At 40.2% G+C, this 25,116-nt stretch overlaps 1 protein-coding gene across 1 annotated transcript in view; it reads left to right on the top strand.

Annotated features, from left to right (window-relative positions):
• tnr (tenascin R (restrictin, janusin)) overlaps window positions 1–25,116 on the top strand; it is a 77,389-nt gene that overhangs the window by 23,874 nt on the left and 28,399 nt on the right. The window contains exons 10-20 of the mRNA XM_030114392.1: window positions 788–966; window positions 1,537–1,627; window positions 2,094–2,176; window positions 4,036–4,138; window positions 5,382–5,471; window positions 7,182–7,315; window positions 7,473–7,602; window positions 10,960–11,226; window positions 13,937–14,056; window positions 14,783–14,926; window positions 22,854–22,973. Of these exons, the coding sequence (XP_029970252.1) occupies window positions 788–966; window positions 1,537–1,627; window positions 2,094–2,176; window positions 4,036–4,138; window positions 5,382–5,471; window positions 7,182–7,315; window positions 7,473–7,602; window positions 10,960–11,226; window positions 13,937–14,056; window positions 14,783–14,926; window positions 22,854–22,973 (1,461 nt within the window). The remainder of the gene's footprint in view (window positions 1–787; window positions 967–1,536; window positions 1,628–2,093; window positions 2,177–4,035; window positions 4,139–5,381; window positions 5,472–7,181; window positions 7,316–7,472; window positions 7,603–10,959; window positions 11,227–13,936; window positions 14,057–14,782; window positions 14,927–22,853; window positions 22,974–25,116) is intronic.

Raw genomic sequence — 25,116 nt, 5'->3', positions numbered from 1 at the left:
TTCTATTCTATTCTATTCTATTCTATTCTATTCTATTCTATTCCAGTAGTTTGCATTATTTTTGCATTGCAAATTGATGCATTATATTTTCTACATTTTGTTACACTTTAGCTAGTTAGTTTTAGCAAGTTTTGACACAGTGTTGTTTTACAATACAATCTTCAATAATGTATTTTATTTATGAAGCATTTTACATTCAAAATCTCAAAGTATAAACTTTAGACATTAACAGCTGTGAGTACACCGGCATTTGTATGGACGGACAACAAAGTTGGATTGCTGATGGGTGATTCTCAGCTATAAAACTATCAAGTCTCAGGAGAAAAATATCAGCTGGGAGTCATGACAATCTGGAGGTCTCCATTATTTTCTTTTCTGTTGCATTCTTTGTTTTTCTCATTTATTTTATTTACTTGGCTTTTATTCTTTAAAATTCTGTTCCCGTCAAACTGCTGCATTCTATTGTCATCGATACTGTCACATTTTACTGTGATCAATACCACTTCTATGTTTCTTTTTCTTATATTCTATTTGATTTATTTCCTATTTCTAATGCCCCATTTGCAAAGTTATCTCACAACATGTTAATGAGATTTTTTTCTATTTGCTTAAAGACTGTAGTTTAACATGTAAACCTATTTTAATTATAACTAGAAATACAAATTGATATTCCCCCAGAAGCGTGAAGCATCTTTAAAGTAAACATCCTGCCCCCTCCCTCATGACTAAGCGTCCCTTCTAATCGTGGCAAAAGGACACTTTTTAATCAGGCGTCTTTGTCCTGCAGTGATTGATGGCCCCACTCAGCTGATTGTGCGGGACGTGTCAGACACCGTGGCCTTTGTGGAATGGACGCCACCCAAAGCCAAGATCGATCAGATCGTGTTGCGCTACGGCCTGGTTGGAGGAGAGGGGCCGCGGACCACCTTCCGCCTGCAGCCCACACTCAGCCAGTACTCTCTGCAGGTATATGTGAGCAACAAGCCGGGATGAGTCACTGAAAACGTACCATCTCCACAAGATAAAGTATTGTAGTAAAACAGCCGGTCCTGTAATTACACCTCTGGTAAGTAGTTTGGTGATGATTTTTACCGACTTTGCAGAGTGCAGTGTGTTTACCGTTGTTTATTTGTCTGTTTGGAAACGTGGAGCAAATTCAAATTAATTCTATTTTAAGTGACTTTTTGTGAAAGAGCGACTTACTGGAGATGTGTTTCTTTCGCTCCGTGAAACTTTTTTGTGAATTTTACTGGCAAAAAGCAAAAGCCAGTTTTTTTTTGTTTTGTTTTTTTCTCTTTATGTAGTTTCCTCAACTGAAACACAACAGGAAAAAAAAATTGGTATTTTTCAAAGAAATGGTTAGGATCCAAACATGTATTTTGAGGTTTAGATTTAATTGTAGATATATTACAATGCACTTAGGAGGTGAATAATATTTACTTTAAAATTAACTGCTTTATGTTTGTCGCTCAACCTCTTCTGTTTCATGAACATGAACAACATATTACTGATTTTTTTCGTGTCTTCCTGCCACAGGTTCTTCGTCCCGGCTCACGTTACGAAGTGTCTGTGAGCGGCGTGAGGAAAGGAAACGAGAGCGGATCCATTTCCACCGAATTTACGACCGGTGAGGTCTGACAGCAAGCAGATGTGGTGATAGTGTTGTTTTGTGATCCTGCGGCTGCCTGTGAACACACAGCACCAATGACATATGGTTTAATGTACGCCACCCTGTTTATTTGTATCCGGTAAGGTAGTGAACATCTGCGCTACGTAATTCTGGCTCTCCTGAAGTTTGTGCAGCAGAAAGTACCATTTCTTTTTTTGTGCAAACATTTTTTTTTCAGTTACATGCAGAATGAAATGTGTTTGTGGCAGAGTATGTTTATAGAATAAATATATTTTTAGATTTGTTACAAGATCTGCAGCCTGCATTATAGGGATGATTAAAAATGATGATATGAAGATTAGTCTTGTAAACTTGATGTGTATCTGTGTGTGATGTTGTTTAAACTGCTGACGCTGGCTCATTCACAATCCCTGAGAATTGGTCTCTGTGTCCCCAACATTGTCAGCTTTATCGTTCTTCTCAGAGATCGATGCCCCCAAGAACTTGCGGCTCGTGTCCAAGACCTCCACCGTGCTGGAGCTTGAGTGGGATAACAGTGAGGCTGAGGTAATGAGACATGAATCAGATTTTATTGATTCATCCTGACTGCCTTTTTAGCCACGTTGCACAATCAGCCGATGTCGTTTGCATCTCACGACAACAATTTCTTCATTTGTATGGTAATTTTCTTTCGCTTTTCTTTTCAAAACGAATTCAGATCCATTACAGCATCCAGTTACAGTTAAAACAAATTATACGTAGATTGAAGATTACATAGTATGTGATCAGTTATTCAACTTTGTTATGTGGTGGTATTTCATATTATAATGTCATTGTTACTAAATATATATATTCTTCCATTGTATATATATATATTCTAAATGCAAATAGATTTCAAATTTTAGAATAATGTACGATTTGATCCATTTTGACGTAACGTAATTTGACTGAAAATTAGGTGACAGTTATGAAAACCTTATGGTCACAAGACAAAGTGGTGTTCCCCAGATCGCACTGAGAAAAGGGCACAGAGTGGAACGCAATCAACATGCACAATCTAAAGTATGTCATGTCTTCACATTGTGAGCGTAATTTAAAAACACAAGTATATAAATTCACACAGATTTTTTTTTCTATCATTAAATTTGTCCAGATCATGAAGAAAGACCATCCATATGTCAGTAAAGGTGAAATAACTCGGAAGGAGTTCTTGATTTTTAGCACTTTATTGCTAGTTAGATGTTCAGGAAGTGTTTGTCACAATATGTGGTGAATTAATGTTGCATTAATGTATGACAGACAGCTGCGTTTCAGCCTGACATTTCCTCATTACTGTATATCATGGATCTTATTCGTCATAACATCTTACTATATGTTGTTTGGACTATTCTGCCTCACTGACAAAGCTGTGTCACTGGTTTTGAACTAATCCAATTTCTACAGAAAAAGTCTCATGAATTCCAAGGATAAAGCTGATTCATGCACAGGTAGAACATGCAAGCATCACTCAAAGCTTTCAGCCGTGAATATATTCAACGTCTTCTCATTGTACAGTTCTAACCGTCATTCCAAGGTGCAGCCAGTTAAACTAATAATATTGAAATATGACCCATTATTTATTTACATCACCTGATTTCACCTAATTACAACACATGATACAACCTTTTCTCCAAAAAAAATGCAGTTTAGGCTTTAGCTGTAAAGGAGAAGGTACACAAATACCATTAGCATGCAAAATGTTGCTTCAGGTATTGATTGGCTGAATAAAGAAAGTGGACTATCCTGAATTACTTCTACAAGCTCTAAATTCAACCTTTGGTGCCCCTCATATCACTGAGCTCACTGTATGTATACATATTTGTTGTTGTTGTTTTTTTTTCCCCCGTCACTACAGCAGCCAATTTGCTCCTAATCCTCTGACACCATGACACGTCCCGAATACCTGCAGTAAAGCAAGTTCTTATCCCTCCCTTTCTTCCGTAAGCACTTTATCATGGCGCGCAGGTGTGTCAGCCTCCTTGTAGCTCTGCAAATATCAATAGCAGTAGTGGACAAAACACTTCTCCGGACGAAAAAACGGTCACTGGGTGTTTCAGTTCGAATGCAAACGTAATAAATCACGTTGTTAAACTCAGTAGTCTCTGTGATATTTCTGGGCCTCACTAACAACACCCTCAGACTGAAGGCAGCCTGACTTGATACTTGTTAGCACCGCAAATGTATTCATCCTCATGATTCAGAGCTGCGGCGTGTTGACCAAGAGCCAAATAAACTGGGCGGAAACAAAATAAACCATTTAATGATATGCGCAGTGAACAGACATCGCCATCCGGTTGTTAATGTCTTGTATTTTCGCACATTTCAGTGAGCTTAGGTTTCAAACGGGTTTGCGTTGTAAATGTTTAAATATGCATGTTTGGATGTAGGTGGAGGGATACCAGGTGGTGTATAGCACTTTGGCAGGAGATCAGTATGATAAAGTCATCGTGCCACGCAACGAGGGAGCGACCACGAAGACTACTCTCACAGGTAAGTGATGTGTTTTCTTCTTTTATTTATCACACAGTCAATTTTTTTCCTGAATTATTTATCCAGCAACATCTGCAGGGCTGTTTTTTATGTGTGTTTTTTTTCTTTTATTTATTTATTTATTTTTTTTGCCTCAGTGTGTTTTCTTTACCAGAATCCCTTTGTGTTATCACGCTGTGTCAGATGTGTGCTGAAAGAGCCGGGAAGTGCCTGTGTTTTACATGGCAGGATTATCTGCAGAGCTAACAGTTAGCTGTTGGGTTACTGATTGTATCTGCTGAAATGCTTGTTGTCCTGCGGGCATATTGAAAGCCTGTCAGAAAGAAGGGGTCAGCTGGGATGTGTTTTTTTTTTTGTTTTTTTTTTTTTTTTGTTTTGTTGGGTTTTTTTTGTTTTTTTTTTTCCCCCTGAAAGGCCATAGTGGTGGAAAAGGGCATGGCCTGCATGAGAATAGAAGCAAAAAGGTCCCTGTGTTATCCTCTTTGGCCACTGCAATCGATGCTCTCTCCGATCTCATTCTCTCTCTGTCACTCTCATTTTCTCTCCCCGCGAATAATCCCTGTCATCTCCGTCACTTCCCCACTTTTTCATCTCTCGTCTTTTTCTGCATTCTTGCGAAACCCGGTGGATTCAAGCTGATCAATTATGCAGTTTGTGGTTCATTCAGAAATCATAGAGATGAAAACTGATGATCACGATATTGATTTAATTAAAAAAAGATTCTTCTGTGCAATTGATACACACTTTGTGGACGATTGACATTTTGAAGTACGCAAACACTACATTTTATTATTTGTTGTAAAAATGCTTCTTGGCACTATATATTGTAAGAAAGCATGTTTACTATGCTTTTAAATGAGCCGAACTTTTGAGTTTTACACTCTCTTGTCAAGTCTGTATTTACTTACAAACAGACTATCCTTATTAGGAGCATCTGGCAAACCAAAATACTGACAAAGAGGTTCCTGATTGGCATCAAAATGAGATCCTGCAACCAGAGGCAATCCCAAATCGCCACACTCGACTTCCAGACTGCAGAAACATAATGGGAGAACATTTGAATGGGGTGATCCAAACACGCAGCTCACCACGAATGCATGCTCCTTACAAATGTGGCCAAATCAACCAAAAAACACACTGCCTTACAATTTTAACTATGTTTTTTTTTTGTTGTTGTTGTTTTTGAAAGGCTTTTATATTTGTAGAGTTACTCACTGGTCCTCAATCTCTCTTTGTGCTTCAGACCTGCTGCCAGGCACAGAGTATGGCATCGGTATTTCCGCCATGAAAGGCAGCAACCAGAGTACACCAGCAACAATGAACGCCAGAACAGGTGAGTCAAATATTCTTTACCAAAGAATCCATTTGATTGTAGCTGCTGCCCTCAGGTTTAACCTCATCCAACATGTAATATAACCACTTATTTCTACTACAAAACGCCACTGTCAGATGCCTCACAGAATATTTAATTGGCACTTTGAGGATGGTCTCTCAGTATGTGATTGAAGGTTGAATCACCTTTAGATGTAGCCTGAGGTTCTGTGACAGGTCTTTTCAGATGATTCATCCAGCTAGAATAAAAACTGTGGATACTTAGCCATGAGGGCCCCGATGCTCTGGGATGACCTGAGCTCATGTCATTGCTGTTCTCCTTCAAATCTTCTTCAAAGCACATTTATTTGAATGTCCTTTTTAACAATTCTGCAGTAAGTGAAATCTCACAGTGGTATATTCTGGTGTTTACATCTAGATGCTTTTGGCTCCGAACTTCTATTCTAACCATTACAGGCCATTTTAAGAAAAATGCGTGAAGCAATTTTGGGGTGAATTTTATGTCATTTTGGAAGCATGTGACTGTTTATCATTTTGAGCACAGGTCAACGTTTCCATTACAGCTTTTAAAAGCTGCATCGATGCAGAGCATCTCACTCATGGCTTGCTTTTAACATTGGTGCTTGATAAGCTATTTGCATTTTTATTGTGCTTTGACTTGTTTGGCAAAAAAAAAGACTCCATTTAACCTTTACTTTAAGATGTGGATGCAAGTGTTTCACTAATCTTTTCCATCAAGTTTGCTGTCAAACATGTCTTCCCTTCTCCCTTAGTTTATTGTTGTTATAATGGTTGAAGCTATCTCACATTTTGGGGGAAAAAAATTATGCCTCCATTTGCCGTAGACAGATACTCGTTCTGCGGTCCCCTTCTGTGCACTTTTATTGCACTTTGAAAATGCACGACATCCACCACCTCCCTCTCAAATTGGTTTACTGAATACGATGACAGCTCCTGGATTCCCCGCATGCTGCAGCGCTGACGCTACTACAAGTCTGTGATGCTGAAAGCATCATTTCCATGAACAGGCTCTTCCTTAAAGCTCCTCCTCTGATTTTTTCCCTCCTGGAGGGAAAAAAAAAGCTCTATTCTTCTGAACATTCAGGCAAACAGCAGTCTGAAACTTTAGTGGGAGAATAAGCATGAGCAGGTCAGCTGTGTCGGAACGGATGAACTCAACAAAAGAAGTTATAGAAACACATATAATACTGTAACAAATCATGTTAACATGGAAGTCATGAAGATCATTATTATTTTAGGAATATGATTGATGAGAGAGAAAGAAGTTCATTTAATTTTTTCTTCTGGATAATTGTAATTACACTGTCTTGATCTGGAGTTTATCAGTATTATTATTTTTTTTTCCACAAAAATGAGCCAGAGAGTGACCCTAGAGATGACTTTAAATCATGGAATGACAGAAGCTGTCTTTGTTAAAACGTATTTTAGCATTGAGCTTGGCTGCTGTCCCATCCTCCAGCATAAAGCCATGTATTCCCAAACACTGCAACAAACCCTGCAAGCTTCACTTTTAAGAAGCTGCCTCAGCATCTATCTTTTAAACCGGTCGGTTCTGAGTGATTTGCCTTTAATAGTGCTGTTTATTCCCATGCAAAATGACATTTTCGCAAAATTGCATTTTGCTGCTGACAGTGTTTCCGGGCACCGCAGCTTTTACTGATCCAGTTTGTCTTCCTCCCCGCCCCGTTAGGCCTGGACGTACCCTTGGATCTGACTGTGACGGCCTCCACAGACAACACCATCACTCTGGTTTGGGGAGTCGTCCAGGGCCCAATTGACCACTACAAGGTCACCTACACATCTTCCTCTGGCATCACTACAGAGGTAAAGAGCTGAACAGATGGGCATTGAGCAGACAATAGATGCCTCACGCTGTCAGATATTTACGGTCTATCATCTCGTTGAAGACCGTACAAAGCCAGCTATTGTGAGCCGGCCCCGTATTGTGCAGTTGCACTGAATCTGATCCTCCTTGTTCCAGATCACCGTCCCCAAAGATGTAACCACCACCACTCTGACGGACCTTGAGCCCGGGACTGAATACACCATCACTGTGGCAGCAAGACGAGGCAGGCAGCAGAGCACTGCGGCGACCATATACGCCTTCACAGGTAGGAGCAACATGTTATATACTGAAGTAGCCAACAGCTTAATGTATTTGGAAATAATGAGATCAGAGGCAGGGACTCTAACACAGTGAGATTTACTAATGTGCAAACCCAGCTGTGGAGCTTAAATTCACCGTTTTTAATTCCATGTATTATATCAGTAAAATATCAGTAAGGCCCAAAAAAGACATCAGTGGGATTTGTCTTGGCTGTTAAAACTTGATATCTATTTAATTTGTCATATTAATTCTACTGTAGCCATTCATAATGTCCCGTAATAAGACAAAATAAGACACTTTGAAAGCACAATGTTTTGATCTCCTTGGAGTCATAGTCTCCCTGCATTTAGCCCGTCCTATTCATACTATCTTTAACTATGCGTATTAGGAGCTGCTGTGGATCCACAGTGTTAATCGGCCCACAGTGAGAGTCGTACCTGCTAACTGTGATCACACATCCACTTCTCTAAGCTGCAGTGTGCCGATGCCTTTACCCAGGATGCCCAGCTCGTTGCCGCTTCACTTCTCTGTCTAGAAAGAGGAAAACAATATTGAATAGAAATCATCATTCAATATTTTTTTGTGCTCCTCATGATGCCTCGGCTGATCACATCCTGGTTCTTTGACTGAAATGTTATTCTGTATGATATACTGCACCTTATTGTGTCACTTCCATCTCCATCTTATCCTGTTTTATAAAAATAACAAAAGACGTGACTGTGTGTAAACACGAGCTGAGGGAGTTGCTGTAGAAGCTCCCCAGGATTTCTCAGCCTTCCTGGAACTGAGCCTTTCATGACAATAAAGAGATGAAGACACGTAAGAGCATGTAATTACTGCACAAAGCAGCGGTGTGCAGAGAAGTGGAGTGGTGACTGTGATGAACCAGGCGGTGTCACAGAGACGAGAGCGTGTCTGACCTGGAAATACTTAGAAGAAGCAATTACCAAGGTGAATTATTTGAGTGAGCTAATGAGCTGGTTGCAAAAGTTTCCCTAACTTCTGTTTTACATCTTGATGTATTTGTGTTTCTGTTTCTTATGATCCGTGTTCAACACCACATTCTGCCAGTTTTGTTGTCACACTCCTTGGTTTGTCTCGCCTGCGCCACTCGGCTTGATGTTGCTTCTTCCCTTCCGATCGCAGACTTACTCCTTTTTAACCAGACTTCTGGATAACACATCCATCCAGCTGACAGTGTGGGGCTCGCCTGTCAATCTCCCCGGCTCTGCTGGCTCTTTGTTATTTTTACAACAAAAAAGCTTGATGTGATTTTCCACTCGCACAAAGAGCGGTGTCAAAATGAGTGGCGTGTGCTTACCTGCTGTCAGATTTGCCATTGTTCTCCTCGCCGCTGTCATCGTCAGCCGTCTCTTTTCTCCTTCACTCTGGTCATCGTGGCAGTTTTCGCCACCATCATCATCATCATCATCATCATCATCATCTGTTGTTGTCTGCGCCTCCTTTGCTAACCCCACTTTAACCACCTGGGAAGAGAAGAGAGGATGGTATCATGACAGATCAGGACAATCAGTAATGAATTACCTGTCAGCTTCTCATCCACTGTTCAGCTGGCCGTATTCACAGCATCTGTCTGCCTAAACTCAAGTCAACTTTTAGTGATGGAACAAAATAAATCTCTTCAATTCACCTCTGTCATTTAGAATATTCCTGTCTGCTAATTTACTCTCTTTATCAGTAACATGATATTATTTGCTTAAGTTGTACATGTTTGCATTCTATTTCTCAGACATCATGAGAATATACTGAGCCTGGATGTGTCTTGCTTTTTTTTTTTTTTAATTTATTTTTGTAACACTTTATCCCAGTCAGTCAATCCATATGACCACAGTACTTCAGATGTCAGAAAATAATTTCTCTGATTAAATCTAAATAAGCATTGTTTGGAGAGTTTTTGATATATTTTCATGACTCCACCATAGTGTACTGAATGCAGTCAGAAACGTCACATTTCACAACTCTCATTGAAGAAGTTAACAGCTCATTGAGTAAATTTGACCTACAGGATAATTCGTAAAGCTGTTTAGCATTTCCAAACAGCTCATCTTTGTTTTGACCCTAAGTAATGTTCTCATATTAGTAGATTATAATGTGAATGTTAAGCACAAGTAGCATACCCACTAATGAGAAATGCATACAGCAGGTTAAAATATATAAAGTGTCCTTCGGTATTGGGCAGGTTGTAGAAAGTATGGATCCCAGATTTCCCTATACTGAAGAATAATTCTGTTGTTGAGCACAAACTTTCATTGGTCACAGTTATGATTCCAACAAACAGCAACATTATAGGCCTCTTTTAATCGCTTCACTTTCCCAGAAATGTTTTTCTCTCCATGTACACTTCATCTTCAGTCCTGTTTGTGTGTAATGTAAAAAGTCATTAAGGCCGGCAGAGGGTGACTCACACATTATGACCGAACCCTTTCATTTGTGCTCTGTTGCTGCAGCTTTCCGGCTTTGCAGCCATTAACTCTGTCGATGGCTCATCACTGACGTCTTGATCAAAGATCTTCGTCAATGCCACGCATGCTCCTTTTGTTATTAATAATCTTTTATGCTGCTTTCCATAGCCATGTTGGATGAGTAGGTCAGTTTTAATTGATTAGGCGCTCTGTGTGATGCTAATATCTGCTGACTGCACCCGACATCAACATGCAGATAGTCGGTGATGGATGATTTTGAGACAGAAGTTCACCAAAAATAATATAAATGCAGGCCAGTGTAAACAATGCTGGTTTTCATAGTTTGATTGATTACTGAGGAAACTCAACGGGATGCCTCTAATCTGGATGAGAGAGAGGAGGAGAAGTCAGCAGTGCCACGCTTTCCGTTCTTCTTTATACATCCACACATGGCTAATTAAATTCAAATCCTCTTGCATTTGTTGCTGCGTCAGCTGCGACACTGTTTCATATTCATCACATCGTCTCTCGTCCAGGTCAGACATTATGACAACAGCATCTGCTGCTATCATCTTTTTTTGCCATTTCCTTATTATGAACAGTCCCATCACATCTTCATCTTAATGGTGGATAATCTCATTAGTTTCTCTTCTTTATGGCCAATTAAATCATTACTTCCACATGACTGTGGTTTTTGCGCCGACTCTCACCTTCCCCATCAAGATTACACCCAAGACTAATTTTCTCCTCTGTATTATAAACGATCTGTTATACCATCCACGACGGCTTCCATCCATCACTGCCCGGCTTGTCTGTCATCTCCATAAAGACAGCCACTGTTTTCTTTTTTTTCTCTTTCATTTCCTGCCCCGGGCCGGGTCTTTTTTTAACCTGTCATTGAGCGCTCTGAGGTGACTTTTAAACCCGCATCCCTGCAGGAATCAGGCCTGTATCCCACCTCTACTTGTCAGAGGTGACTTCGGACTCGGTGTCGGTGGCGTGGAGCGCCCCGGCGCCGCCCGCCGACCTCTTCATTCTGAGCTACAGCTCCGCCGACGGGACGGACACCTCTAAGGTGACGCTGGACGGCTCCAAGACGCGGTCGCTGGTCCAGGGTCTGCTCCCGTCCACCGAATACACCGTCAGTCTAATCACAATACAGGGGGACGCTACCTCCGAGCCCATTACCGCATCGCTCACAACAGGTGAGAGCCTCGATTTCACGGAGAGTGGTTCAGAAACAGACGGGTTTCCGCGGCTTCAAGGTTTGTCACAGTTTCTGCTTTTCTCTTTAATGCAGCCGTTTTTGTATACAGGTGGCACAAATGGCTGCACGACAGGAAGATGATTCAGAATTCACATTCTGAGGAATGTCGAGCTTTTGTGAAATTTTGATTAAATTGTCTTTTAAAATGTTATGCCATGATGACTTTACTGTTCATACAGCAGTAAACTCAGTTTGGAATCTATTGAAAATCAATAGAAATTGCTTTAACATTGGGTATTGGTATTAGTTTCTGAGAGTTGAGTTGCTGATCTATATAAATTAGTTAAGATTCAATTCATGAATCTCGTCATTTTCTGGTTCCAGTGATAAATAAAATCAAGTGAGCTGGGTTGTATATACGCTTTTCTGCATGCTTTTTCATTATTTGTTCACTGTAAAATTGGAATGATAAAAAAACAGTAGCTAATTAGCTTTTTAAGTAAAGTTCCAAACCAGTGAATAATAATTAATTTTAAAATTAATTGCAGCTTCCCTGAATCGTCCTTCAACATAGGAGGAATACGATGTTCGGGGGAGAAACGGGTGAATTAGCATGTGTGAAGGAAAGTGGGGAGAGGAACGAAGATCATTTTTAGAAATGGAAATCCAAAGTGATTTTAAATTAAATATGTATTTGCAAAAATGCTGCTTGAGCATTTCATTTGTACAGGACGACAGCAGAATGGGTTTTGTAATTAGAGACCGCCTCAGAGGTGGTTTTACTTTTCCATCGTCCTTTCTTTCTCTTTTAATGGTTTTTTGAGGCACAGCATCAAACTGTGAGGTATTTTGTGTAAAGGAACCTATGCAGACTTATTTTTCTTCTCCTCTTCCTTCCTCCTTCTCAACCTTAACTTCGTATGATACAACAGTTCTGTTTTTTTTGTTTTGGTTTTTTTTTAATGGCATAGCAAATTAAAAAAGTAAATAAAAAGGCTTGGATCAAATGAAGGTTTAATTAGCTAATTGTGGGAAGAAACTCACACAAATGCCTCATTTGATTACTGGTTTGCTTTTTACTGCAGAAAAGATAAATAGATGGTAACGGGGTCAGTGCTGCGCTCTGCCAGAGAAACTGACAATAGATGAGAGCCAAAGACAGGGAGTCTCTCCATTTTAAATTATTCCCCCTTGAGATGGAGCTTCTCATTTTCAAGCAAGGGGACAAAAGGACTATCATCAAAAGAGGAAATGAGAGAGGACAGAAGACAAATTGAGCAAATAGAAAAGTCGGCATCGAACAATGGAGACGCTAACTTTGTATCTGTGCCGGAAACACCTGCGTGCTGTCATCTGATTATCGCTTGAGCTTCAAATAATATCTTGGCAAGTGTGGAGAGATCACATCCCTCCTCCCTCCTTTCCTCGCTCGCTCTCTCTCTCTCTCTTCATTCACCTACACATGCAGATTTGTGAAGGAGGATTGAACCAGCAGGGTATTTAGAGACAGGCATGCATTCGTTCACACACCTGTCTTCAGACTGTGGTAATTTTAATGACCTGCTTTGATCTCACTTTTGAACGTGGGAATTGACGAGAGTCTCTCGATTTGCACGCGTGACTCGGGAGTGCTTTTACCGTAACGTTGGGTTCATTTGGAAATGTGTATGTTTGAGCCGCGCCAGGCGACCGGTGTGTCACGCTTTGATAGTCACTCCGCCGCTGCGGTCAGTTCAAACGCCGCTTTGATCTCACTCGGCCTCGGCTCACACTGTGCAAATTTTAATAGCGATCTTCCTGGGGGACCCGGCAGTTATCGCTATAGTTTTACTGAACTGTTAACTTCCTCCCGTTCAGATCCTCGGTGAGAAAATACGTTTGCAGCCATTATTCTCAGGTACCACATTTGCTAAAGCAAACATAATTAGGGAGATATGCACGGATGAAAAATCACATCTTAAGTAGATGCTACTGTATTTTACACAAGGAGAATTTAAATGAGTTCAGGCCCAGGAGTTATAAATTGGCCCCTCAGCTTGTGAGTAATAGCTATTATTCTTTTCAAAGTGGAATTGTTGCTTCACAAGTGTTTTTTTTTTTAACTCAACAGGAGATGGAAGGAATCTCTTGCTTCTCTGTATTGTCTCAGTTGTCGAACTCCTCTACTGTCTATTTATTCCTCTAATAATTAAGGACCTGTCACGAGTTTAATTGTTTGCTCAAATTGTTTGCACCGTAACCTTTTCCGTGGCAACAAAACAGTCTCGAGAGGCTCATGAAATACGGTGTGCACAGGAGGCCTCTTCTGTATAAACCCCGCTCAGCTTCAGCGCCGCTCATGCTGGCTACAGTCTTCCTGTTTCGATGGATGCTGCTACATTTCTCCTTGAAGATCTCTCGATAATGCGTTTTTGTTTGTCTTGTGAATGAGCATTAAAAATGCATATGCTTCCATACACCCAAGGACGGGTCTGTTTATGTAAACGTAATAAAAAGGAGATTAAACATGGACCAAACGAGGATTACTGCAATGCTCTAGCTTTCAAGGGCGCCATTTCTCCCCGATATTTATGTAGATTGGTGAAGTTGCTTTATAAGCTTGTGCATAATGCACCTCCATTGTGCATCACAGATGCAAATTAACTCCATCAGTTCTGATTGTCTTTTGAATTGTACATCATGTTAATATTTCCTTTTTTTTTTTGCAGGTATGGACCCACCTAAAGAGATGACAGTGTCGGATGTGACCGAGGACGCCGTAACCATCTCTTGGATCAGACCTCTGGCTCCATTCGAATACTACAAGCTCTCCTACCAGTCAGCCCGAGGTACGGCAGGAAACTGACATAACATCATCTTTCTTCTTGATCTGCATGGACAGTTTTTACAAAATTCCAGAATCCTAATAACAATATTTAATAATAAATGCACTGGCACAGGAGGCACAATTTAAAACAATTTAACCACTGATGCGTATGGGCTTATTTGACTCCTTGAGGCCCAGATAAGATTCAATAAGAACGCCTTTGAAAGATTCTTGGCCATGCAGTGAAATTAAAAATATCATAAAAATAATTTGTTTTCATGTAATTTTGCAAAAGCTGGACGGAGACATTACTGAGAGACTAAAGAGCCAGTGGTTGCAGGCCGCTGCTCTATACCATAAAGTGTTTTAACCGGCTTTTAATAACATGGTATTTAATATCTTATAGGTCTCACGACACACACTGCCTGTTTCCTGTTGCAGCTAAATGAACATGACATTTGCTGTAGAGGGTCTGGCTGATGTAAGATACATTTTGTTGAACAGTACCCTGTTACACACCATGTTACATCTAATTAAATGTAACATTTTATCAGTAAACTTTAATTGAATTTTTAATTAGATTTTTACATTTATTAAATATCAAGTCCCTGATGTACAACACACACACAGACACACACACACACGCGCCGTGGCTGGAGTCACGGCGCAGATGGAGAAATATCAAATCAACGCCCATGATGGCGTGTTGATGATCGCTCTCTCTCTATTTTCCTGGTGTCTCTCACAGGGCGAGTGGACAGCGTGGTGATTGACAGCGACGTGTCAAACTACACCCTGTCCAGTTTGTTTCCTGCTACAGAGTATGAGATCAGCCTCAACGCTGTCAGAGGGAGTCAGGAGAGCCAAGTTGTCAGCACTTCCGTCTTCACCGGTGAGTGCGAACAAGGAAACATCATTATGAATGAGTGCAGCCAAACACCAAAATCAACCAAAAAATGCATAAAACATTTGCCCTTGTCTGATAATTGGAGTCAATTGGTATTTTTTTTCACCTCATCACAAATGATTACAGACAATTTGTTGTTTGGAGGGGCCTGTTTTGTTTAGTTCTGTTATCACTCAGCGGGGACAGAGATTCACCTGTAATTATTATTTTCACACTTGTTAGGCTTTTTTCTTTTCTTTTTTTTTTCATTTTCGACATGATTTCTACATATATACTTATATTGACTGATTGGAAATGTGTAGAAGCATGAATATGGCTCATATATATCACAATACAGAGATTATGAATATAGGCTAGAATCACAACATGTTATGGTTCGTTGCAGATGTATAGACTGTGTAATGTAACATCGTACCTTGTACCCACCTGAGCTGAGCTGTGATGTATTAGCAGCCTGAATAAAGTTTTGCTGCTGCCTTTATTCACAGTTCGTCTACCTCTAATGAACTCATGTAATTTCAGATAAACTTGAACATGAATGAGACAGTCATATACTGACACACCAGCTGAAGTGTCTCAGCAAAACCAACAGTGACTTTTCATTTTCACAAGGTCCACGATATTTTAAACAACTAGACAGTAACTCAAGTTGCTATAATTCTCACAATAATAAATTTGATGTACTATAGGGCGAACTGCTGTTAGTAATATTGTTGTTGTTACTATAAACCCTCTAAAGCTTCAAATAGTTTTTTTTCTACTGTAGCCTAAATGAATAATTTATTTATTTTGATGCTATGTAGATGTATTTCTCATCTTGGTGCTTGTCCTTCAAGAGGATAGCATGCTTTGTGTTGTTGTTTTTGTTGTGTTTTGTTGTTGTTGTTTTTTCATGATGTTCCGCTCCACCGTGCAGGACAGTAACAGCGTTCGCTCCTTCGACTGCAGCTCTCTGATAAAAGCCCCCGCTGTGAGAGGGCAGCGCCAGGGCAGAAATGTGCGCCATGTAAAATAAATGAAGAGTTTCCTTCTCCTCCTTCTCTCCACTTTTTCAGGCAAATTGTTCTTCCCTCTGCACATTGGGGAATCTGTGCTAAAAAGAGCAACAGACACATCCACATTACTCTAAAATCTAACAGTTGAGCTGGGTTTGCAGGATGAAACTGTCCACTGGATGACCCAGTAATTGGTAACCCGCTCCCCAGCTCCATCTCACTCCCTGCTATCTTTTCTCTTTTGTTTATCTCTTTATCCTTTTGACTCTAGTCCTTTAGTGCTGTTATGCTTCACTCCTTCCTCATCTTGACTCCCCGCTACTTCTCAGCCTCTCTCCTCTCCTAATCGTCTCATTTTTCCTCACAAATCAGATTGAGAAGATGAGAATCCTCTGTTTTTTTTTCCCCGTGCTTTTGAATGTAGCGCTGAATCATCGTAAGGAAAACTTGCTGCGCTGCACACGTGGAACAAGAAGAGAGAGAAATCTAGAAATGTAACAATGCCTCAGAGTGCCGTATATATAATCTTCAATGCTTGTGAGGGAAAAAAAGCCAAGAAGAGCCCAGGACTGGGGAAGTGAAGGAGTGAAGGAGGAGGTGTGTTTGCATGTCAATGAGGCCTGATTTACCTGCCAGGTTCAAGAATCCAGCAAGAGAAAAATAGGAGCTAAAAGAGGCTCTTTCTCTTGCTTTCACTTCTTCTTGTGTCTCTTGTCTCGCTTTTCCCCCCCAATGCTTTATTATCAGCGTCTTTCTCTTACAATCCCAGTGTACTTACGCTGAGCAGAGCCGTTGGGGCTATAATAGCCTGAACAGAACAGAACTCCAAAGTCAAGCTTGTTAGAAGTGGTAAATAACATTTTCCTCACATTGCACAATGCCCAACCGGGGACACTTTAATACTGCTTTCAACAACGATACATAAACAGGGGATTTGGAAGAGTAATCCAACATTGCCTGACCAAATACGTAATGACTTGAGTAACGCCGCAATTGCTACTTCTCTTCCATAATCAATTACTGCAAGTGGTGCTGAGGAAGCAGGGAGCCATATTTCATTTTGCCAACACAGCAGGTACCGCTAATCTGAGATGAATTTGGCAAGGTTAACACTAAATGGACTATGTGAAGCCTTGTTTAAGGGCTAATGATGGGGCTCATTAGCCAAGTGTCAAGACCCTGGATAAAGTATTATTCTTCCCAAAACAGCCGAAACACTTAAAGTTCTCCTTTCTCGCCAGTTTTTTTTTTTTTTTTTTCTTTTTTTGTTCAGAGCATTGGAATGAAGATTGTTGGGATTGGCCCGAAGGACAATTTATAGAAACTCAAAAAAATGTCAAAAATTATTTCTGTTAAAAGATGGTGTGCTCTTGTTAGATATCAGACATTTTTACATTAATATTCCCATTGTTCTGTCCCTCTGTTTTCTGAAACACTTAATCCATCTGACGGCTGCTGGACTTGATCCCAGCTGATTCCGGGTGAAGGCAGAGCATACCTGAGGTCGCCAGTCCATCACTGGGCCATGTTTGAAAGAGAGTTACACACACTGACATCTCCCAGCTCAGATTAAAACCAGGGACATTCCTGTTGTGAGACTGTAGCACAGATCGCTACGACACATCTGCTTTATTGCTCTGGGAAACACTGATCAGTGAACCAACATGAACAGAGAGAGAGCTTGGGTTTTTATGGATGAAAGGGAAAAAAGAATCCTTCAAATCTCAACAGTTGATGTTTTATGTAACCAATTTTAAACTATTTCTAATATGGAACACAGGTCTTAGTGTATTGTAATGTGAGATACAGCTGTTGTAGTAATAGAAATTTCATATTTGAATAAAAGAAAATGTAGGGTGAATGATTAAAAAAAAACACTTAAATAGTAAACTATTGCTTAAATGTTTTACGAGTAACCGAAAGTTCTACACAGTGTGATGGACAGATGTCCTTTCCAGAGTGTACCGACCATCAGCCACAGCTGAGATTTACTCCAATGAACCTGAACTGCAATGAACGGTATAGACAATGGTTGGATGGAACAAAGAGTAACTGTAGGTCACAATACATTGTTGATGGAATTATTTGCTTAATTACAATAGTAATAGATTAGTAGTATTGTAAACAGTCTCATAACAAACTTTTTCACCCTGTCTCTCATGTCACTTTTGACAATTTATCATCTTAACTTTGGGTTCACTCTCTTTCCCAATAACATTGAGACACATGGACCAGTAGAGATGTGGTCCTAATGGTCCAGTCCAACCTACGATGTACATTCTTCACCATTATTGCTGCTTGAGAACGTATTCAAAATCATGTATGCATAATTTCTGGTTTTACACATGAAAATCAAACAAGCCTTGTTTCAATAATACACAAAAGAAGAAACACACGTTGACTTGGTCCAATATGACAAAGAAGTAAGTGTATTATTAACCAGCAGACGTCACCTGTCTGCTGTCACGTGTCTTTCTTGGACTTTATGGACAAGGAGCTTCTCAAGCTTCACATATAAACAGTTGAGTCTATTGATAGTTGATCAGTTGATATTATATTGTTTATTGAGATGCTGTCTTAATATGGTAAATTAAAGGAATATGTATGCACTAAAAAGCAATACAGAAAATAATATAAATTGTATAATATGTCTGATGTATGAGTTTGATGTGTGTAAGGTTTGTAAGTATTTTATTTATTTTTTCTCTCTTTTCTTTTTTAATGGATGTGGGACTCATTTTGTCTTATCCTTAAATGTGAAGGGGTGGACCTGATAAGTCCTTGGAACTCCTACCTGCTCCCTTTTGAGCACAGTTTAAATATCATTATTTGATATATGGACAACTGTTGCTATTGTTGCTGCTCAAATAAAGAAAGAAAGAGAGAATTCTCAATCAAAAGTATATTGAAATTCATACACCACTAAAGTGTTTTCTTCATTGTTGCTGCACAATAGACTTCGTGTGCCATCATCGGGGAGATACACAGCTAATGAATATATACCTATAATGCCAGGAAAATTAAAGAAAAAAAAGGCATGCAAAGCAGGGCCTTTGAGTAAAATATTTCCACATTCAACTTTTTTTTTTCTTTCATAGATCCAAACCCATTTATTTTCTCTGTATGACGCTTCTTACATGAGCGCCGCCAAGGAGATAAAACATCACCATCAATTACCGCTGCAACAGGGGTCATTTCAGCCAAGTGGGTGCTTATTTAAGAAAAAAAAAAAAAATTAAAAACGCTTCATAATTGAACACAGACAGTAGAAGCTGCTAATGTGAAAAGAGCAAACGCACAACTAGCTGTTAATTATTTAATAACCAATAAGTATTGCCTGGCTAACTTTGAGCTAAAGACCATAATAATGTTCCAACATGCAGTGAACACTGTTTGATTTCACACTTAAGGAGGACACAGAAAACTGTGTTAATGTTAAGGTAATTATCTCTCGCTGTGCATCTATATAATGACCACTTGAAGAATGCTTCATTTCTAGCTGCCAAATGGCTCAAAACCCACAGCTAATCGTTCCCTGCTGATAGGGCGTAATAAGTAGCTATGTCTCAAATAAATTAACAGGCAGTTTACTTCCATATGCAGCATTTTCCTGATGCGTTGTCATCAGTCAGCACATGCAGCCCGACCCGCACGCCAGTGCAAACACAGCTGGGCCAGCAGGTATGAGTGTTTGCACTGCTGCGGTTTTCCCCGTGTGAGTGCTAGTACGACGCCACAATCACCAGCAGGCACGATCTGCGCAGCACCAGGGTTAATGCGTAGATCATGTTCACACACTGATAAGCGACTTTGTTTTTTCTCGTCCACAGTAATGAGAGAGGATTCAGAGACGGGCTGCCGTGTGGCTTCACCCAGTAGGTCTTAGTAGCTGCACTGCTTGCTGCAGTCGGCTCTGTGTTAATGGCCACATCGCAGCGCAGAGTAGAGCGACCTCAATGATCAACGCAGCAGGGGTGACTCTGAAATGCCACCTTCAGAAACACACATGCGCTCAGTTTGAAACTGTTTTTCTGATGCATGAGAATTTTCATGAAGTCTATTTGAGTGAAGGGGCCGTTGCGCCGACCAGAAGGGCTGAAAACTACAAAGCTGTGTAAAAGGGCAAAGTCTCCCCTTACCTCCTGAAACTGGTGACATTACAAAAATGTTGAGGCATTCCAGCTATAATTAATTTCCTGGGACTTTTGTGCTCTCGAGTGCAAACAGATGACAGATTACATTGAGGTTTAGTGCGTGACACAACCAGCAGCTCCTCCATGGGCTATGGGGCTGTATTTAACTATGACACCTATTAAGTCTGGATCTGGGAGGGTTTCCCAGGTTGAATCTCAGGTGCAACAGGGAGTTTGTAAAAAGTAACTAAATCTGTGGTTAAAGGTGTCGCTGTGGCTGCAAAACAAGAGCAGCAGCGTAGAAATGTGATATTAACTGATTTAATAACTGCGCACATCTTTAAATGTCATTATTCTCGTATTTAGTGCGGACAGTGATAGGAGTCGTGAAATCAGAAGAACAGCAGTTCAGTAGTCAAATCCTAACATTTTGTTTTGCTGCAGACTCCGCTGCTGTGCATGAATTCAAAACCTGATTTTTGAATTAAGCTACTGCAGCATTGATTTTGTGAGTCAGCCAAGCCAAACAGTATAAAAACTCACAACTTTCACAGAGTGTATGTGTTAAACAGTGTGGTCGGCAGTCGTTTGCAGAGTGATTAGCTATATTTATATTTACTAAGTAATATCCAGAAACGCTGAAAAGCTGTGTATGTTTACAACTTGCCGAGAGGACATTCTTGTTAAAGTAATGATGGGATTGGAATCGATATTGTACAGCTGCAGTTAAAAAAAGAAAACAATCTTTTCACATTGTGTGTCTCTCTATAACTGTTTCATTGTGTCTTCTTTGGCCAAGGACAGTAGAAAAGTGCTGCCTGACAAAGTTGGGTAGCTTTCACACAGTGGAGGCTCAAACTCTGCACCGAGCTTTAGAGGAACGTTTCTTTCTTTTTGCATTTTGATTCTTACGGCATTTCAAAACAAGGTTGAGACATCACTTCAGTCCGTGTCTCACATTCACTTCGATATGTTGTGTGTGTGTTTAACTTTGAAGAATTTAGCTTGGCAATAATCAGTAAATTCAGTGGGTTTTTTTTTTTGTTTTGTTTTTAGCTTCTTCATTCCATTTCTCAAAAAGCCTCTTGCATCATTTTTATTGGATTTCCCTGAACCTTTTCTTTTGTCCCTCATCCAAACATGATGCAGATGCACCCTGAGATACAGATCAGACAGGAAGCATGACGTAGCTCAAGTCCGGGATCCACCAGAGCAATCAGGAGATGGAGAGTGATGATTGGATTATCACTGTGACCTGATGAAGGAGGATGACCTGTTTATTTAGATTTTTTTTTTTTTTGGCCATCTCTCCTCCATCTCCTTTGCCAGTCTAATTGGCTTGGCAAGTTTCCATTAAATTCACTTAAACCTGTTTTTTTTTTTTCTTTTTTGCTATTAAAGTAATGATTTTAATCAGGTTTGTTCATCTATTGTGGCGATAAGAAAGAGTCGAACTGACTCCTGTGTGCTAATGAGTACGATTCCTTTTTTATTCTGATGAGGGCAATAGTAATTACCTGATCTGGAAAGAGCTCTGGATCACACGCGGCGTCGCGCGCTCTCCCACCACGCTCTCTGCCGTGCCAAAATAACACGCCTGAGGAGAAATTGGGGTTGAAACACTGAGGTTAAAGGTATAATTAAATTCAAACTCAATTTTGGCATGTCCAGCAGTCTGAGAATGAAATTAGGAAGAGGGAGGAGAGACGGGAAGCTCTGGAGACTATCTGAGATGTTCTATAGTCTTTTTCACTGCATAATTCTGTTTGATGTGTTTTACAATTGAAGAGACAAGGAGGAGAATCATCATTAATCATTTGGATGCAAAGTGTTGTGCTTTGTCTCTGTTTCTGTAATTACGATTCAGAAAAATAATGTTTTTTACTTTCAACATTACTTCAGTATGATAGATAATTTAGATGTGATTGCGCTACAGTTCACTTTATACAGAATAACAATCCTTTTGCATATTATAGCAAAAAGGACAAGGATTAATATACTGATAGCATACAACACACACTTTGAACTTGAAATAAGAGAATTTCATGTTTATTTTTGGATTGTTTGGGTGCAAAGTGTTAACTATAATTGAAAAAAATCTTGCACCAACCAGCAGCTAAAGGTTGCATCAGGGGCTTTGTTATGCAATGCAATTAGCAGGTGCCTTGAAAAAGAAATTGTTAATCAATAGAATAAGCCGTCAGTGTGTAATTAATTGGCAACCACTTTGATAGTTTATTAATTGCTTCAGTTGTTTTCTCGGAAAAAGGGCAGAGCTTCTGTGGTTCAAGTTACGTAAATATTGCTGTTGTCTGCTGTTTTGTATCCGAGTCATGTGAAGAGCTTTCTGCCAAGGTTTATAGTTTTTGTCTTTGTCGTTTCACACAAGTATCAGTTTCTGAGGACATACAGAAACCTGCTTGAGAGGAAATCAACCAGGCAAACTGCTATCAGTTGTTAATAAATCACTTTTATATACAAATGAAAGTTGACAAAGTTTCCATTGACCGGTTCTGTTGGCTTGCTGCCCCAATGTTATTTGTTCTGTTAAACTACTTCTGTTATCAATTTAAATTATCGCTTAGAGCTTCAATAAAAAGTGTCACAAAGCGCTTTACTGAATGGATAAAGACTATTGATGTACACATAATGTGTTACATTCAAAATACATTTCTTCATGAGTTCTGTGAAATATATTGAGTCACAATGAAGGAAGACTGTGTTAATTAGATGTTAATCAAAGCTGATAATGACACTCTGAACTTTGTTGTCGTCTTATCGCAGCGATGGATTTGCCGTCCGAGCTGACGGCCCTGAACATCACACCGCAGGGGGCCCTGCTGAGGTGGAATCCCCCGCTTTCCAACGTGGACAACTTTGTGCTGACGCTCACACACAACCAGGGTGAGTTGCCAGTCGCCGGATAATGAACAGACGCACGTTTGCATCTTGGACGCCACTCGAGTGCCGACAGAATGCTCGATTCAGCACATCGCTCATCACCCTGGAAAGATGCAACCATGAGTTCACAATTTTACACATTTTAAATTGCTGCTCTCGTCACCATGGATCATCTGTTTTATGGAGCGTTTTCCAACCTTGATTATAAAAAGCTCCGCGTCAGAAAAAAAAAAAAAAAGGAAAAGAAATGACTGAACAGGCTGTTCAAACTGTGTTTCCTCTGCATAAATCAAGAGTTGTGATAACAGCGTATGCAGGTGCAGCTTGTGTGTAGTTGTGACAGACTCCAGGACAGTTTTTCCCATTAAGAAGTGAGATCGGTGCCGTGCGTCCTTCGAGCAAAATATTCTCTGGGCCCATTTGTCTTGCTTTCAGAGCAGTTCATTATGCCTGGTTGAACTACTTAGCCTTGGCACAAACCATGTAGTTATTTCACGCCGTGCGTTTCTGATGCCGCCCGTGTTTTCGATGTCTGACATTCACATCCAGGCAGGTACTAGACGGCCATATTTGATCGGCCCCTCAGCATCAATTCATAATTTGTACCGTTGAACTGAGTGGACGACTGCCAAGCTGCAGCAGGTGAGCCAAAAGCCGGCGCTGGTTTAAAGACCTCGTGCAGGGTGTTTAAAGCAGTGGTGAGCCACACAGAAAAATCTTCTTCTGTAGGAATTTTCCCTTTAGGGGGTCCACTGCAGATCATCATTCTCCAATCAAGCAAAAATAATTAGCTCTAAAAGTGAGGAAATACGTGTGTGGTTCCTTCCTCTTGGTTATCAGTGTGGCTTTCTCAGAGACCTTCTGTTTTCTGTTTGGATTGTGCCACTGGAGGAACAGGCTGTAGATTGGACCGCTAATGGAATTTCCAGGTCTTCTCTGTCAAAACCACATACCTTATCCTGCTGTAGCTGCTGACTGTTCCCCGCTTCTGAGTGAAGGTAACCACATCAGGAAGAAATATCCAGGTGACATGTAGTAACCGGGAAGACGGCCATGTATTTTCAGTCTGGGACTAAAATCTGTCCTCTAAGTTGACAGACTTCAGCTGTTTTCGATCCACCAAACGAATATCGACAGCAGGACCAACCTGGCTTTGGCAGACAAGATTTAGCAAATGTTTCATTGGCATAACCCAGAATATGAATATCTTTCTAACACTTTGTTTAATTTCATTTTGAAAAATACACAAACTATGCCACATGGAAAGATTTAATCACGAGAAGCATGCTTGGTTTTTTTTTTTCCAAGGAAAATGTGTTGAGTTCATGTTGTTTTAATTTTCTAGCAACCTTTTTCTGTCAAGCAAAGCTAACAAACTCCACTGACTCCGACAAAGATATCTGTTAAGTCTGTAGGTCAAGACATTTATTGATCCGAGCTGTTGTTCACACTCTGAATTTTATAAACTGACTGGAGAAAATGTTTCAAGTAGCGTATTTTTCATTTGCACATGACAACCCACACGCCAAAGTTATCCAGATGAATCTGTATTACTCGCCTTGCTGGAGTCACTGTGTGAAATACACCCCGAGTGACTGGACGGCAGCCAGATCGTCTCAGATACGGAGACCGTATCTGTATGCCGGACACATATTTGGAAACGAGCCCCAGTCGGGTTCAGACAAGTGCAATCTAAAGTTCTGGACAAATTCCCTTGAGCATTAATGTATGAAACCAAGGTCAATAAATACGTATTCCACCGAGCATTATCCTGCATGACAAACTAGATTTCTATTGGCACCAATACCCACGCCGCAAAGGAGATTAATGGCGTATCATGGAATAGGAATCATTTGTGTGCGTCTGCTGTGGTGTCGAAGATGTAATCGCAATCAACAAGCCAGTGTGAGGTTCATACTTCGAGTCCTGAGACAGATGGCCAGTGAAGAAGTTTTTTTTTTCTTCTTCTTCAGATATCCAACAGATATTTTGGAACCAGGGGAGGATTTGTAATTAGATGCATCATTATCATCATAAATCACAGCCTCCTGTGTGCTATCGGACAATAACTTTCACATAAAATGCTTTCCCTCGTCAAGTTGATTTTTTTCCACTGATACCTTATTAATTGGTATTTCTATTTCCT

The sequence above is a fragment of the Salarias fasciatus genome, chromosome 18 (genome assembly GCF_902148845.1).
Source record: "Salarias fasciatus chromosome 18, fSalaFa1.1, whole genome shotgun sequence".
Taxonomy (NCBI): Eukaryota; Metazoa; Chordata; class Actinopteri; order Blenniiformes; family Blenniidae; genus Salarias; species Salarias fasciatus.
This window is presented reverse-complemented; position numbering and strand designations above follow the sequence as displayed.